We start from the raw sequence: 16596 nt of genomic DNA, 5'->3' as shown, positions 1-16596 counted from the left end.
GACTTTTTGAGGCTAGCAAGTGCTGAAGGGACACAGGACAGCCTCCCAAAATGATGTTACAGTGAATGCCTCAGAGGTTAATCTCAAAGGTGTTACAGTGCTGGCTCCGGAAATGTTCTATGCACATCTGCAAACTCTTCTCCACCTTCAGCAAATAAGTCTTTCTGCAACACAAATAGCACAGGGGTGGGATCTGACCCAGTGCTAAGGGAACCTTATAAAGACTGCAAGCTTGTCTTTATATTGCTGGAGGACAGGCTGCCATCTGTCTAGTGGAGCTGGCCCAGAAACTAGCACATTTATGAAACTACCTGTACACAGGATGTGTAACTTAGGGATGTCTGGGAGGTGGAAAGCCTTGCAAGGCATCCAGGGGAACAACAAACACAAGAGTGCTCCCAGAAAAAGAACTTTTACTGAAAAAGTAAAACAATATTTTGTTCATTTTAGCAGTTACTGAAGGCTCTCATGTACAAAGTTAAGGGAGGATAATAAGGCAGACAATGGCAAACCCAAGTGGCTATATGGTTATGCTTTAGTATTTGGAGGGGGGAAGGAGGGTGGTTGCTGACATGGAAACTGGCAGGAGAAAGAGTGTTGCATCTTTCCTTACTTGTCTTCTCTCCAAAACATGGCGTGGGTGGGGGTTCTTCACACATGCGGATGAGAAACAGTGTACAGGTGGTTTAATGTTTGTAGACACTAATGGAGTTATGAAATGCAAGCAGGGAAGCCAATATAATTAGCACCTCATTTCTGTATGTCTCATCACAAATAGTTGTTAAGGACATGGGGCAATATGGGCTTTGGTTTGGAGAATATTACACAAATAGGTAACATGGCCATGATTACACTGTTCTGTCTTTTTCTCTTCCTCAACAGATTAAGATTTTTCATTTCATAGGCCATCTGCCTCACAAGTATGATACACCTGTTGCTCTGAAATTCTGTTAGGATGGAATGTAAATCTGCAGGTTTTTTTCTCAGTATGTGTTCAGATTTAAAAAAAAAAAACATTTTAGCAGGAAAACAACATATTGGCCAAAGTCATCTGAACAAGTGGAATTTCTCTGCCCCAACCACCAAAAAAAGATTGATGTTTGGTTTGTGACACGTTTGAGAGCCTCATGGAACAAAACGATGATTGTATAAGCCTAGACTGTCAAGTAATGATTAGAAAAGGCAGATGCTCTGTTTTCAGCACAGCATCTGCCAGAGTGCTGAACTTGTTCTGCTCATTAGAGCGGCTCTTCTGAGAGGCAGGAGTAATAATGTTGGTTCAAGGCCAGTTTTCAGTTTTTACCCTTGAATATCTCATGTCAGAGTGGAACAGAGAAACAGTGTTGCTTTTCCCATTTTATTTTCCAGCTAAAAGTATGGGAGAGGGTGTTGTCATATATATGCACCCCTCGCTTGCTTCCTAATTGGCCGATGGGTGGTCCCGATTCCATCCCATCCCCTCTAGGGCTCAGGGGGGACATTGGGCTGGAACATAGTCCCCATGATGGAAGCCCAAGGCAGCCTCCCCAACCCACTACCCCCCACCAGGCCGGCTGGAAATCAATGGGAATGGTAGTATACAAACTTTATCAAATAATATAAATAAATAAAAACAACAAACATTTGTGTGCACCTTGCTCCCCCCCCCCTCGGGGACAGCTAAAAACAGCAATTTAACATTGGTAGAATTTAAACTATATTGATAACCAGAGAGAGAGAGGTAGATATGGGGGAACCAATCATTAAAATATATATATATAATTCTAGAATCCAAACAATATTTATTTGTTTGTGTTTAATAAGTATGGAAAACAAGAGAATTCTTGTTTGTGTATAGAGAGAGATGAAGCACGAGCTCTCTCCAACGCATACAGGCCCAGGCAAGCGCCTAGTCAGTCTTGAAGGGTCCCGCGCACGCGCCCAGGCCAAAGGGCAGCCAATCGGCTCAGCGATTCCCTGGCGCCTCCGACTCCCGTTCCGTGGACTTTCTTCCTCCCTCCCTCCCTCCGGAGAGCTCCGTCTCCACCTATCAGAGAGGAGAGAGGCTCCTAGGCCATGCTCGGCGGCCTGGGATTGGCTGCGCAGAGGCGGGCAAGGAAGGGAGGGCGGGGAGTCCAGGGCGTGGCGGGCGTTTCAACGGCTCAGGGCGCGCAGGCGAGAGGGGGCGGGGCCTGGTCAACTGCCCTCAGCCGAGCGCGCGCCTGCCATGGAGCCGGGGGCGCCGCGAGGGAAGAAGGGCCGAGGGGGGAACAGGATGCCCCGCGGCGACGGAGGCGAGCCCGGCTGGGAGGCGGCGGCGGGCGGAGGCGGCGGCGGCAGCACTAAAAAGCCCAAGTTTGTGAGTAGCCTGAGGCAGCTCTGGGCTCCCGGAGCCCCTCCTTCCCTCCCCCCCCCCAGGCCGTCTCTGGAAAATGCCTCTTTTTGAAAAACAACAACTGATTTCCCTCTTGGGGGGTTGGCGACCCCCCCCCCTTATGCTGCCCAGGAACTTTCCTTCGGAACTCGCTGCCTCTTGAGGTCCAGGAGGCGCCGTGACGCTTTACTGCAGCTGCTGAAAAAGATAATGGGTTAGACAAGCCACCCAGAGGCTGGGAAACTTAGACCAGTTCTGAGGGCTGTGCATTTTTTCTTGGTTTTCTTTTTGTAAACCGCTTTAAGGGCGAGGTTTTTTAATATATATAAAAAACTATAACTGGGATATTTAAACAAAAGCTGCTTGAGGGCTTTTTCTTTCAGCACGAGGCCAGTCGGGAGAAGGGTGTCCAGGCATCTCTAGAGGTGCTGCCTCTGCTTGCTTCCTCACCCTCGGGCAGAGGTTTCCAGACTTCTCGAGTCCCTTGAGGAACTCCCTTCTTTCTGCAGCTCCCCTGTGGGGAAACCTGCACCAAGCCTCAGAAGCCCAGTTTGGTCCCCCCTTCCCTGCAGAGCCCGCAGCCCCTCACTCCTTTTCAAACATCCTTCTTTTGTGGAGTGTTTCCTCAGCCTCCTCGCCCCTCTTCTCAGGAGTCCTCTGGGAAGCTGCCTCGGTCTCTGAGCCACCCGCCCCCTGCCCCAGAGAGAGGTGCCTCCTCACAACGATGTCCCACTGGGGCCTCGGAAGAGGATGTCCCAACAGAGACTGGCTGAAAGTGAACTTGAGGCCATCACCTTACTCACCTTGAGTGGCAGCTGCAGGCACCGCTGGGCCTGCATGGCAGAAAAGCACCCCTTCAGTGCTGGACACTCAGCTCCCAGACAGGCACTGCACGCAGCAAGCACAAGAAAGGCCAGCACGGCGCCTGCCTGCCTGCCTGTCCGGCCTCCCACTTGTCTGTCCATTCCCAACAGCAAGGGCTGGCTGGCTGGGCTCCCTCATCCACTTGCTTGCTTCCTCCAAGGCTGCCTCCACTCCTGGCAACCAGCACCCCCTGGCCAGAGCCAGGGCTGCTGCAACAAACAGCCATGCAAGCCTTTGGGAGGCAGGGATGCAAGAGGGCATCAGAGAAGGGAGGGAAGGACGGAAAGAGAGATGGAGGCCAGTGTTGCCCACGGCACACCTGACCAGCATTCAAGGCACCCCAGGGTGCCATGGCACACTGGTTGATAACCAATGCCCTAGGGTGTTTTACTCTGATACTGATAAAGGGGACTCTTAGCCACAAGTTCATACAGAGTTCACAGGGAAGGGATGGTTGTCTCCTTATCTGCTAGCTTTTCTGGGCATAAGCAGGTTAAAAAAGGGGGGCAGCAGGGGGCAGTTCTTCTTCACTTACTGCCAGTCAAGCCAAGCCAAGGAGGCCAGGGACTTGTGGCTGTTCCATGGGATGGGTTCTTGAGGTTGTCCAGTGGGGTATCATCAGGGTTACCTCCACATTTACAGAGACCAATATGATTATGGACAGTGAAGGAATATTGCTTGCATAGTGAAATTATACCTAGAATTTCTTTGCTAATTTTTGGTAGACTATCTGAACTGCATTAAGAGCTTGTTTCTTTATTTACAGCATTTGCACATCAAGACACTGACAGATGATGTGGTAAGATTATTTTGCTTTTATTCTGCTGTGACTAACTATGTTTTACCACACAGATAACGGGAACTTGTTTGTAAAATAATTCTGGTACTTAACTGAAATGCAGTAACTCACTTCAGATGTAATGCCAAATAATGATTTTGTGTTACATGAACTTGCCTAGGGCTAATGTGCTCTCCCACTGCCCATAATGCCATCTCATATTTTTTCTTTAGTTAATGGGTAAGTGAACCAATAAATGGATAAATGTGAGTAAGAAATAATAACAATAAAAACTATAACAATTTGCTGTGGCATCCTACATTGGCAAGTTTGCTTGTAAACTAGAATTGGGAATTAAATGTTTGGTTGTAAATAATAGTTTGCCCAGATTGGATGTAGTGATAAACTATAGTTTGTGACAAAACAAGTATAGGAGGAATAAATGGGTATCCTACGCGTTGTTCATGCAAACCAAGCCAATAAGTTGAGTGTGCCATTGGTTAACTATGCTTTAACCATGCTTCCACACTTATGAAAGAGATGTCCTGTTTATTGTGTTTTGGCTGGAATTCTCCATTACCTATTCAGCTAACAACTTTCTATGTCTGGGAGGTCAGAGTTATAGATCACAGTTCTGGGTCCTACCTTATTTTTAGGTATTTTGCATTGCAAGATTTTGCTGTAGGAATGTATTTAGGGGTCCTATTAGCTTCTTTGGGCATGATACTAAATTATAGTTTAGAATTATGTGTATGAGCCTAAGTTTACTTCAAGCTTGCATGCCAGATCACCTTTCTAGTGCTGCTGTGAGGAGATTGGAAGCTTTAACTTGTGTGTCCAGTCAACTGCTTATTTAATTATTTTAGAACCCTAAACTGTAGTTTATATTTACTATGGTTTGTTGAGTAAAGCTATTGCTGATTAGGTAGAGAGTTGCATAACCCCAGTATCACCATACTAATGTACATTTTTTTTGTTGAAGACTGCCACATGTGGTTGGATATGCCACAGCAGCAAATTGCAAAGTATGGGCAGAGGTATAAGGAATATGGCAATTTTTAAAGTACACTTGTGCCATGTTTTTCAGGACTTTATATACTCACCTTGATAGCATGCTTGGTAGCATGCTGACATACAACGCAGGTGTCAGTAGCTAATGCCCAATAACATCTAGATTACAGAATTCTTCAGTGGCTGCAGCTTAGAAACCAGCTTCAAGGGTGGCTCACCAAAGGGTGAGTTACAATACTTTATATTCAGGGCTAGTGATGCTTGAACCCATGCAGCCAAACTATCCGAATCCAATAATGGTTGCATCTGATGTACCAAACGAAGCTGATAAAATGCGGTTGTAGCCACTGAGGTAACCTGAACCTCAAGTGACAAAGCTGGGAGTACCTGTAAACTAGGTACCTGGTATATCAGACAAAGTACAACCTGGCTACTGATCCCACATATAAGAAGTATTTTTAGGATGCACTGTATAATATGAACTTGGTTAGACATATTCATTCTTAGTTCTTGTTCAGTTTGATAGATTTTCAAGTATACGAATTCCTGGGAGCAAAAAAGATCGACCAACTATAATGAATCTGAAACAATTGCATTCCACAACCAGCAGCTGGCCTACATCTGCAGATTTGGATGACTTCATTCCTAATCCTTTATCAGACGGGGAGATCCTATCACTATTTGAAAAAATGATGGTAAGAGAAATTGTTCAATTGGCTGTGAAGGTGCAATGATATCTTAAACAGAATACTAAAGTTCCCACTATGCTATTGGGTTTCTCTTTCTGCACAATAAAAGCACTGTTAAAGTTATATCTGCACACCAACTCATTAAAAAAATAGTTTCAACTAGTTGTGTGTGAATTTTAGCAGTGGCAGATAGTATTACAGTCCATTATATGAATGGCTCTCTCCTACTAAGCATCTTTCCTGTTGATACAGCATTGTCCACTTATGGCACCAGCATAATTTTCATATTATTCCATAAGGGTGAATGGGGGGCAAAGATTATACTAGTACCATTACTCTTGTTTTATATATGCGACAAAAATATTTTTGACTATTTTTCCTTGAAAAATCGACAAGAGCAATTTATAAATGGGCAGCAATAATGAAGGAAATGGTTACCAATAAATCATATATATTAGTAAACCCTAAGTAGTATCTTTCTATAATTTCTACCAGTCCCAACTAATAATAATTAATAATAGTAATTTAATTATTTGTACCCTGCTCATCTGACTGGGTTGTCCTTGCCACTCTGAGCGGCTTTCAGCATATATACATAGTAAAACATAGTAAAACATTAAACCTTGAAGAGCTTCCCTATGTAGCGCTGCCTTCAGATGTTTCCTAAATGTTATATAATTACTCATCTCCTTAATATATGATGGGCTGGCATTCCACAGGGTGGGCGCCACTACCAAGAAGGCCCTCTGCATGTTCCCCTGTAACTTCACTTCTTGGAGTGAGGGAACCACCAAAAGGCCTCAGTGCTGGATCTCTGTGTCTGGGCTGAGTGATGGGGGTGGAGACGCTCCTTCAGGTATACAGGGCCAAGGCCGTTTAGGGCTTTAAAGGTCAGCACCAACACTTTGAATTATGCTCAGAAATGTACTAGGAGTCAATGTAGGTCTTACAGAACAGGTGTTATATGGTTCCGGTGGCCACGCCCAGTTGCCAGTCTAGCTGCCGCATTCTAGATTAATTGTAGTCTCCGCGTTACCTTCAAAGGTAGTGCCGCATAGAGTGCATTGCAGTAGTCCAAGTGGGAGATAACCAGTGCATGTACCATTCTGGTGAGACAGTGCACAGACAGGCAGGGTCTCAGCCGGCATACCAGATGGAGCTGGTAGACAGTCGCCCTAGACACAGAATTAACCTGTGACTTCATGGACAGCTGTGAGTCCAAAATGACTCCCAGGCTGTGCACCTGGTTGTTCAAAGGCACAGTTACCCCATTCAGGACCAGGAAGTCCCCCTTTCCCCCAGAAACATTACTTCTGTCTTGTTGGGATTCAACTTCAATCCATTAGCCGCCATCCATCCTCCAACTGCCCCCAGAAACTCACACACAACATTCCCTGCCCTTCACTGGTTCCAATTTAAATGAGAGGTAGAACTTGGTATCATCCACATCTTCATATTCACTGTAACTGAGTTGAGCTCACAGTCCTTCAGCACAAAAATCCACTCCAGGTTAATCTAATCTTTCTACATTTCAATAGTTAATAGGATCATTTTGTTGCTTTTGTTAAATAAAAAAATCCTTGCAATCTACAGCAAATAACTCAGGATTTGCCAGCATATTCTAATGAACCTTTTATTCATTCCTGGTTTATGGTAGGGTGATTTTGTTTGTAGAAGGGGGGTAAATCATAGTATGTAATGTCTGTTTTGCCTTTTCCCCTTAGGAAGATATGAATTTAAATGAAGATCGAAAGGCACCATTGAGAGAGAAAGATTTCAGTACCAAAAAAGAAATGGTGGTGCAATATATTAGTTCTGCTTCTAAAGTGGTAAGCAATCTTGAGTGGAGTGGGTGTTTGGGTGGGAGAAAAACTAACGGCTATTAAGAGATTGATGCAAATCAAGGAAAACACTACTTTTATCAGCAACTGCAATCACAGCTCCCAACAAGTACAGTCCAGTTCATGCCAGACTGCGTGTTATTTAGTTAAGATATTTATATACCACTTAATTATTCACATTTCTAAGTGGTGTAAATAAAAACAACCCACAGAAAATGGGACAATAGAATGATAAGACTTTATCATGAAACCAAACATCACCTTAAAATACCTGTTGGAACAAGAAAGTCTGAGTCAAGTGTCTGAGGTTCAGCAAGGAGGGTGCTCAGCTGGGAGGGAGTTCACAGCCTTGGGTCCACTATACTTAATTCATAACGGGGGACCACTGACAGAGACTCACTCAAAGATCTCAGTGATTGGGCCTGGATATAAGGGATTATGGACTCACTGTTACAAATTAACTTTGTAAATTAACGTACGAACCTTGAACCTGGACTGGTTAAATATGGACAGCCAGCTTTTAAGCACTGGAATTATGTGCTGGTACATCAACAGACTAGCCACAGCATTTTGCATCAGCTGGAGCTTCTGAACCAGGCACAGGGTAGCCCCACATAGAGAGCCTTGCAATAATCAAGTTTTGAGGTTATCAATTCAGGAATTTCCACAGCTAGGCTAACCCTATTGGTACACTAGCTATAGTTGGTAAAAGGTACTCCTGGCTATTTAGGCTACTATTAAATCTGAATGTAAGTTTGTTAGTTCTGCTATTTTTAGAAATTGAAAACAGTGCCTCTTTCATTTAAATGAAGTATGAATGATTTACAACACTTTATCTACCAAACAGGTGTGTTTCATTTTCATCTGATGAATTGCTTTAGTTTGCCCAGTAACTATCAGTCATGGCAATTTAGTTTTGTTTGGGTAGGACAAGGCAGAATGAAGCAGAAAGAAGCAACTATTGAAAGAAGAGAGGACAAAGCTGTTCAGTACAGTTTCCTAGGTTGTCTATTTCTATTGCCTAGGAATGGAGTGGATTCAACCTTTAATTCCAATTTGGTCTTGCTCCCTGAAATGGTGCTCTCACAGATGTCTTAGTGGAAACTAGGGCCAAAAGTAAAGATCTCTCAAAAAGAAAAAAGAAAAGAGGCTAGATTAAGATCTAGGGAATACCCAAGTTGTAAACCCTCCTGTGTCCAGAGACCTATTTACATGTCCTTATAGGTCCCTCCTCCCCAAAACACAGGGGATTCATAAGGTTTGAAAGACAAACCAGTATTGGTAAAGACTCTTCAATTCAGTTAGCTTCCAGAGTCTTTTCAAAATGAACAACCTGTGCCTTAAAGGCATTTAAATGTACCTATATTCAGAAATGCATCAGGTTCCCCTGCTGTGCAAGGTCCCACTAGGACCTGGCGAATACCTTAACCTGTCTTCAACAATATGGCTTCCCGATAAACTGGCAAAAGAGCCACCTTTGCCCCTTGCTGCAGATCCAGCATCTGGAGGCTACTATAGATATAGCATCCGGGGGAAACTATAAATACAGCAACCTTTGCTCATGAAATCCATATGGCTTTTGTTGCATTTTTAAAAAGCTGCTGCAAAGGGCTGGGCATCATTCTGCCCAGCTTGATGCAGTTGTGGCCACAGTGTATTAGATAAGTATTCATTTTTTAAAATATAGAATTTAATATGTTTGTATTGAGTTTTAATTTTAAATTGTATACTGCTCAGTATGCAGGTGGGTAATGACACGTTTCAGTTTGTTCTGTACTGCAGGTCCTCCAGCACATGCCAAGCTAGCATGTTTGGGAGGATACATTAGGGAGGCACTTGCAGAAGATTAGTGTATTTGTTCTTAGAGTGAGTACCCAATCTAGTAGTTTTAAAAGTGTTAGTGACCATTATGTGTTGCTTTATGGTTAGTTGTTTTTAGTTAATTTTATGTAATTTCTGTACCCCAACCTGGAATCTATTGTAATGTAGGGCAGGCTATAAATACATTTTTTTATTTAAAAAAAACAACTACTTGTATAAATGTAAGGAGGTAGTTAACTTTAAACATGTAATTCTCTCCAAGTAATACTATGTACCATGTGTAATTGCTTAATTTCTATCAGCTAGATATAATTTTAAATTATATATTTTATTGCATCTATATTCCAGCTTTCTAAGTTATACATTCTTCATATTTTATGATTTTAAACTAGCTAGAAAATTGCTTTAGTTAAACACTGAGTTTCTCTAAAAGTTAGTAGTTTAATGAGATGCTTGTGAATTGTAACTGGTAAAATGCAGTGAACTGAGATATTGAGCAAGTATTACTTTCCTTGCAGGGGTGCCTCAAGAGTAGCAAGGTGATTTCACCACAGGAGTTCATATATGAACTGAAATCAGGAACAGTAGATGAAAAACTTGTTGGTTGCTTAGAATCCCTCCGCGTGTCATTGACTAGTAATCCTGTCAGGTAATTCAAGTAGTTCAAAAGTTGTTCTTTTTTCTTAAAAAAAAAGGTGTATTGCTGTATTTCTATATGACCATTTTCCTTCAGTAAACAAAAGTAAATTAGTAAATTTTATAAGGTGTTGTGTTTTACAAGGTGTGTTTATGACTTTAAGGTAGAGTTTCTCCAGAATCTTGATCTCTGAATATCAGTGGTAGTCACTTTCCTCCAAATGCCTTTCCTAGATGTCTTGTTGTTTTCCCCCTGTAAATATATACAAGTGGTATTAGAAATATGAAGTTGCATGTCTAATATTTTTGCTGAAGTTGTAGGGATAGCAGAATTGGACTTTAAAGTAGGAACAAGTGACTACAGTTTGTGTTGTGATCCAGAGAAAAGATGGTGCTTTTGTTTTATAGCAGCTCAATGATTCTCCTGTGTGTGCATTGCTATGCTGCTCGTGTAGTTCATCTGTGTTGCTCATTCACTGGATACTAAATTAATCTCCATATCATTATGATGTTGCCAAAAGGTCTCTTGAACTAAAATTAGAATTTGATTAAATCAACAGTTTTAATACTAGCTGCGATGTTTTATGGCAATGTCTACATATAAATTGTTTAGAGTCATTTATGAACACTAAATGTTCACGCATTTCAGAACTTATTCTCTAGCATTGTCTATGCACCTTTTCGAGGCGCTTTCTGTGTCAACTATTTGTGTCCCACAGTAGGGCTACTGAGAAGAGATGTTGAGCAGAGCTGCAATATTAATGCTGCATGATCGGCATTCTTACTATAAAGCATGAATCCTCCTTATCCATGTGCAGATAAGTTGATACCAAACAGCAGTAAACAAGTTGGGAAATGATATATGAAACACACACCCCTCTCTCAAATATCATACAGGTTGCCTGCAAGTCTTTGCCTATTTTTGAGTGGTGCCACATGGGGAGTTTAGATGTGTAAAGATTTTCAGTGCTGTTAAAACTTGTATTTCCTAAGGATGTGACAGCTGTTTTACATGGTTAAAATATTTGGCACATTAGGCTAAGAAATTTAGTTTCCCATGTTTGTGTCTGTGTGTACATAGGAAGCATTGTATCACTAAAAAGGTTTGGTGCTTGGTTGAAAAACATTTGGTCAAAATGATACATTGGTGTTAATCATACATAAGCATACTTTTGTCTGTTTTTCGTTGTCTGTTTTTCAAAAATCATTTTTCTATTTTCTGTGGTTATACTGTATTTAATTGTATATTATTTGAGGGGTTTTTTCTTCTTTTCTCAACTTTTTTGCTGCTGTCTTGTTTTTTGAATTTCAGCTATATACATCTACATTTGTTTTTTTCTTTTGGTACCAAACATTAGCTCATGAACAGCAGTCAAAATGTTGTGCAGGGTATGTACTGTAATTATTCACTTGCATAGTTTGCTGCTGTTGGAAACTAACTTGCCCAAGACCCACTAATCATTGTGGGTTATATTGGAAACAATTAGCAACGCCTGATAATTGCCTTGCACAAAAAAGAGGCTGTGGAAGCCCCAGCCCAGATTGTGACTGCAGCATAGGATAGAGACCTTGTGCTCTGCTTTCTTGCAGCAAAATATCTCTGCTTAGTTGTGACTTGCCATGATTGGGAAAAAATGTATCATCACATAGAGGAAATAAGTATCTGTGGGAGGAAGGGACACATTTAAGTGGAGATGGTGGTGTGGGTTAACCCCCACTGTCCCACACCATAGTCCTGGTCTAGATTACAAGCTCTACAGCCCCTATAAAGAATGAAAATAAATAAATAAATAGTTGAGCCGGGAGATGTAAACCTGACATTTCTTTCTCAAAACCAAGACTAACATTCCAATCTAGAAATCAAACTGGCCTGCAAAAATCTGTGCCTCCTGGTCTGTGGGTGTCTTGCTGCCCAGCACAGGGAAAGGATTCTGAGCTCTTGACGCTATCTCTTTTTATATAACTATAGTAATTGCTTGAAATAAAAGGTCACCTAATTGATACAATATTCAAAATGTCTTTCACCACCTCTTAATACTTGCAGTTGGGTTGAGAACTTTGGACATGAAGGACTTGGATTACTACTGGACATCTTGGAAAGATTGGTTGAAGCAAAGCAGTAAGATTTTTTTTCTACAAATATACAGTCTAGGCCTGGGTGATGTATTGATTCATCGCCCAAACCAAGTTTTGAAACCTGCATTGCGGCAATGCTTTCACAATTTTAGGCCAGGCAATATACCATGAATGCCAGCAGGTGTTGCCAGCGTTTCAGGCATGTCCTCCTCAATCCTCAACAAGCCCAGCAGGGCCACTCAAGACCCGCTCCCTCCCTCCACAGCCCAGCCAGCCATCCCCAAAGATACTGGAGTGGGGTTGGGGGTGGCAGCGTGCTTGCACCTACCTCTTGTGCTTTGTGCTGTGCTCGCTGCTTGCCCGCCCATCATTTCTTCGGCTGAGCAAGTGGGCTGCTCCTCCCTCCCTTCTGCCTCACACGTGGTGCCTCCTGCAAGCCCCTGTGATGGGAGCATGTGGGGAACAGCAGTAGCAGCAGCGCTGGCTCCTTTTCCTCACCTCCGGCCCTGTACCTTCATGGTTGATTGGTGGTGACGGTGCCCATTTCCCTTCAAGTCGCTGCTTGCAAGATGGAAGTAGTGGGGCTGGCTGTGGTGCTGGAGCTGTTGGGAACGCAGTGAGGTGGCAATGGCCATGGGGTAGGCTAGGAGGGAGCTGGTGTGTCTGCTTGGGGGCGGTGAGGTGCTTAGGCAAGGCGATGCTGTGCTGTCAGTGTATGCTGTCCCATTGGTGCAGATGGGAGCTGCATTGTGGTGTAAATGAGCTATGGAGGGTTAACTGGCTACTGTACTGAACTAGCTCAAACCACTTTGAAGTCCTCCTTCCTCCTCATTTTCAGACATTGTGATATATCACTATATTGTGATGCTTTGCTGGTGATACATCACAATGTTGAAAAGCAGATATTGCCCAGCCCTAATACACTCCTCAGTAAGAGTAGAATAGCTTGCATTATGATATAAATTTCTTGTCCTTAATTTGTTTCAGACAGGAACAAATTCTGAAGAAGTTACAGCACAAGATCATACAGTGCTTGAAGGCCTTTATGAATAATAAGGTTAGCAACGTCATTTGCTTATTTAAGACTGCTGTCGTATACAGTACTTGGTTACTTGGAAATAAGCCCTATTAAACTCAGTGACGCTTTCATTTCAAGAAGAAATGAAGTATAAACACACATAACTGATACTGTTAACAGTTGTCTGTTTTGTTGGGTCTCTGGACCGTAATAAAGATAGTTGTTGTTAACAGTTGTTAAGTGACATGCCAACCTTTGTCTTATATCCTTGATTCTACTGGCACTTACATAACTAGATACACAAATTGAAGCTGCAATCCTATGTTCAGTTCTTGTTGGGGTCAATATCTGGTATGTTATGGTTTAACTGTTGTCATGCCTAACAGAAAGCTATGCCTATGCCAGTGGCTTAAAAGTACTGCAGTAGTAGTAGTAGTGATGATGATGATGATGATGATGATGATGATGGAATATTCATTTCATTTCTATACTGCTTTATATTTTAAAGAAAAATCTCAAAGCAGTTTACAGCATATTAAAACATCAATAAAACAATCCATTTCTGAAGAAAGTCAAATATAGAGTATACAGTCAAAGCAACATGATTGACAGAAAACTAAAATATTGCCTTAAATATTTCAAAATAGAACATTACAAAGGAAGTCAACTACAGAATACATATTTAACACAAAGTTAACAAAAATTACCTTAAACATTTCCAAAAAAATTGCTAAGTGAAGTCAAATATAAAAGGCGCATTTAAAACAGCATAATTAACAAGAAAACAAAATATTATCATAAGCATGACACGGCTGTTTGGCAGGCACAAAAAGATGGGGCAAAATAATCCAATAATTAGGATTTTTTGTCAGGCATCGTAATGTCCCTCTGGTCTGACCAGGAGCCTCTTTAGTAGAGCTGGGAGAGTCTGGGCCCTGTCCTCTAGGCCAGGTGGAGAAGGCCTTGCAGGGAGCGGCCTTCAAGACTCCCTTCAAGGTTGATGTCTATTATCTTTTCTGTAGCATTTTTTATTTACAGTTGCTGTACCATCTTTATTGGACCCATTTCAGAACAAGCTCATTTTATAGAACTGATACTGATTCTGGCATGTGCAGCTAATAAAATGCTTGCTTTGCTCCTCTCCCACTACAACTGTTGTTGTTTCACCAGGAAGCAAGCCAGATTTGGACTTGTTGTGATATCTGAACCAGACTCATGGTTTGTCTTTCTCCAAACAAACAACATGTGATAATCCAAGACCAACCTTGGCTTGCAATTGTGCTTTATTTAGAAAGAAACCACGAGCCCAGGTTTGACATCACAACAACCCATACTCTGTCATGTTTCCCTGTGGCATACCAGTGGCACTGGTAGAATCAAACTTCAACATTTACACACTGAAACTAACACATTTATTTTAAATCCGAGTCCAGTTTCCTTTCTGCAGGACAGCATTGTTTCTATATAAGACCCTACGCATGCTCCAAAAGCAGCAGAAGATACTGTATCTGTTTCACTTCCTACTAAATATTCACTTAAAATTTACATATGGCAGTTAGGAGTAAATCAGTTGGCACATACAGAGTATATTTATGAAAAAGTAACTTTATGTGCTTACACAGATAGCAGATGATGCATATGAAAATGAAACATGTAAAGCCAAAGAATGGACGTGAAACGATGGGATTGTGTAAAAATATTGAATGTTGCAAATTAGTCATTTGCCTACGACAGTGGTTTTCAACCTTTTTGAGTCCATGGCTGCATTGACCAACCACATTCTTTCTGTGGCTCCGCTGTGGGATACAGGAATTCCCACTTATATGGGGGTTTGTGCTGCCAAATACAACAGTTCTTTCCAAGGATATCAGCACAAAAGGAATGAGGAGGTGGAAGGGGAACAAGAACAGTTTTATTAACAGGCATACAAAGCATTAGCAGGTATACAAAGCATAACATAAAACATACCCGACGGGCTACCCAATCTCCCCTTCAGCTGCCTGGAGCCCCAGCAGGAAAAATACCCCGACCGTCGGTGTCCCATCATCAGGTCCTTTGGTCTGGGCAGAAGCTCACCGGGCCCCTCCCACCTATGGCTTTCATAGCCTGCCTTGATGCAATCAAGTGCACCTGGCATTACTCATGATTAATACAGAGCGGCTGAGAGTCTCCCACTACCTGCAGCCGGCATCCAGCCAGCACTTGCAACACAGAAGAACCCAATAAACTCCTGACAGGTGAGAACCCAGCAGACCTCAAACTGGGGATGTTAAAGGGAAAGCGACATGCCACCTCCTCAAAATACAATTCTCTTCCGCATTTCCACTACAGGGTTGCATTCCGGCCCCCTACTTGCATCACTTGGATGTGCGTAAGTGGGGATGTCCCCCATTCCATCCCACATGTATGATAGCACACATACAATATCCAGGTTCTTTAAAAAACTGAGCATGCAAGGCTTAGCGACAGATGTGGAAGGACACAGTGTGGCGGTATTAGGCAATTATTAGACTGCGTGTATGCCTGTAGTATTAAGTTTACTGTGTGTGAGTAATGTCAAGGGTGTGTATAGTGTGGCTGAGTATTACCGTATTGGCCCGAATATAAGCTGCGTCTGCAAATAAGCCACACCTTTAAAATTCGGGGCAGGGGAGAAAAGAAAACTACCCAATATATACCACTCCCTTAAAATTCCACAGGCTCTCACACCCATTCCATTTTACTATATGTTTGTTTCAGCAGTGTTATCGTAAAAGCCAATTTTTGCAAGGTCGCAAATTTTAGCTGCTCTTTTAACGGTTCATGGTCAGAATTTGGAAAAGAAAAGACTTACCGTATTTTTCGCTCTATAACACGCACCCGACCATAACACGCACATAGTTTTTAGAGGAGGAAAATCTGTAGGCATGCCACCCGTAGGCATTCCCTGCATAACATGCACAGACATTTCCCCTTACTTTATAGGAGGAAAAAAGTGAGTGTTATGGTGCAAAAAATACGGTATATTCAGGCCAATACGGTAAATATTCTGAGAATTGTAAGAGCCTAAGCAAATTTCCACTTGTGTATTCTTCCTTGTTATTTTATTCTTATTGCTATAAGGTTTTTGTATGAGTGCTTCAACAAAATACTACATGGTAGTTTTTCAGTCATTTGAGTAGTGTGCAGTCCTGCCTACCTGGAATATTTGTATTTTGAAAGTGGCTAGGAGAATTGATAAACTAATAAAAATTACTCTTTTTATAAATGGATGGCACTTGCCTTCTTTCTGTTAACTATCACTTTTTGTTTTGTCCAGTATGGTTTGGAAAGAATAATGGGTGAAGAGAGAAGCTTTTCATTACTGGCTAAAGCAATTGATCCTAAACAAATCAGCATGATGACTGATATAGTTAAACTTCTTTCTGCAATATGTATTGTTGGAGAGGAAAACATGTAAGTACAGCACTGAATATCTAAGTTGGTTGGTGACTTAGAAGTAAGTAGGTGAAAGTTGTTAATTGGAAATG

General features: G+C 42.1%; 1 protein-coding gene and 1 long non-coding RNA gene across 2 annotated transcripts in view; both read left to right on the top strand.

Annotated features, from left to right (window-relative positions):
- Positions 1 to 16596, top strand: part of LOC310706086 — a 1025148-nt gene that overhangs the window by 481121 nt on the left and 527431 nt on the right. The gene's annotated exons all lie outside the window — the stretch shown is intronic.
- DIAPH3 (diaphanous related formin 3) overlaps positions 2167 to 16596 on the top strand; it is a 119135-nt gene continuing 104705 nt past the window's right edge. The window contains exons 1-8 of the mRNA XM_083501125.1: positions 2167 to 2338; positions 3984 to 4016; positions 5525 to 5701; positions 7420 to 7524; positions 9876 to 10006; positions 12038 to 12112; positions 13057 to 13126; positions 16386 to 16522. Of these exons, the coding sequence (XP_083357251.1) occupies positions 2207 to 2338; positions 3984 to 4016; positions 5525 to 5701; positions 7420 to 7524; positions 9876 to 10006; positions 12038 to 12112; positions 13057 to 13126; positions 16386 to 16522 (860 nt within the window). The 5' untranslated portion in view covers positions 2167 to 2206. The remainder of the gene's footprint in view (positions 2339 to 3983; positions 4017 to 5524; positions 5702 to 7419; positions 7525 to 9875; positions 10007 to 12037; positions 12113 to 13056; positions 13127 to 16385; positions 16523 to 16596) is intronic.

Source organism: Podarcis liolepis, assembly GCF_965112155.1.
Source record: "Podarcis liolepis genome assembly, chromosome: 4".
Taxonomy (NCBI): Eukaryota; Metazoa; Chordata; class Lepidosauria; order Squamata; family Lacertidae; genus Podarcis; species Podarcis liolepis.
Note: the sequence above shows the minus strand (reverse complement) of the source record. Positions and strands in the feature narration are given on the sequence as shown.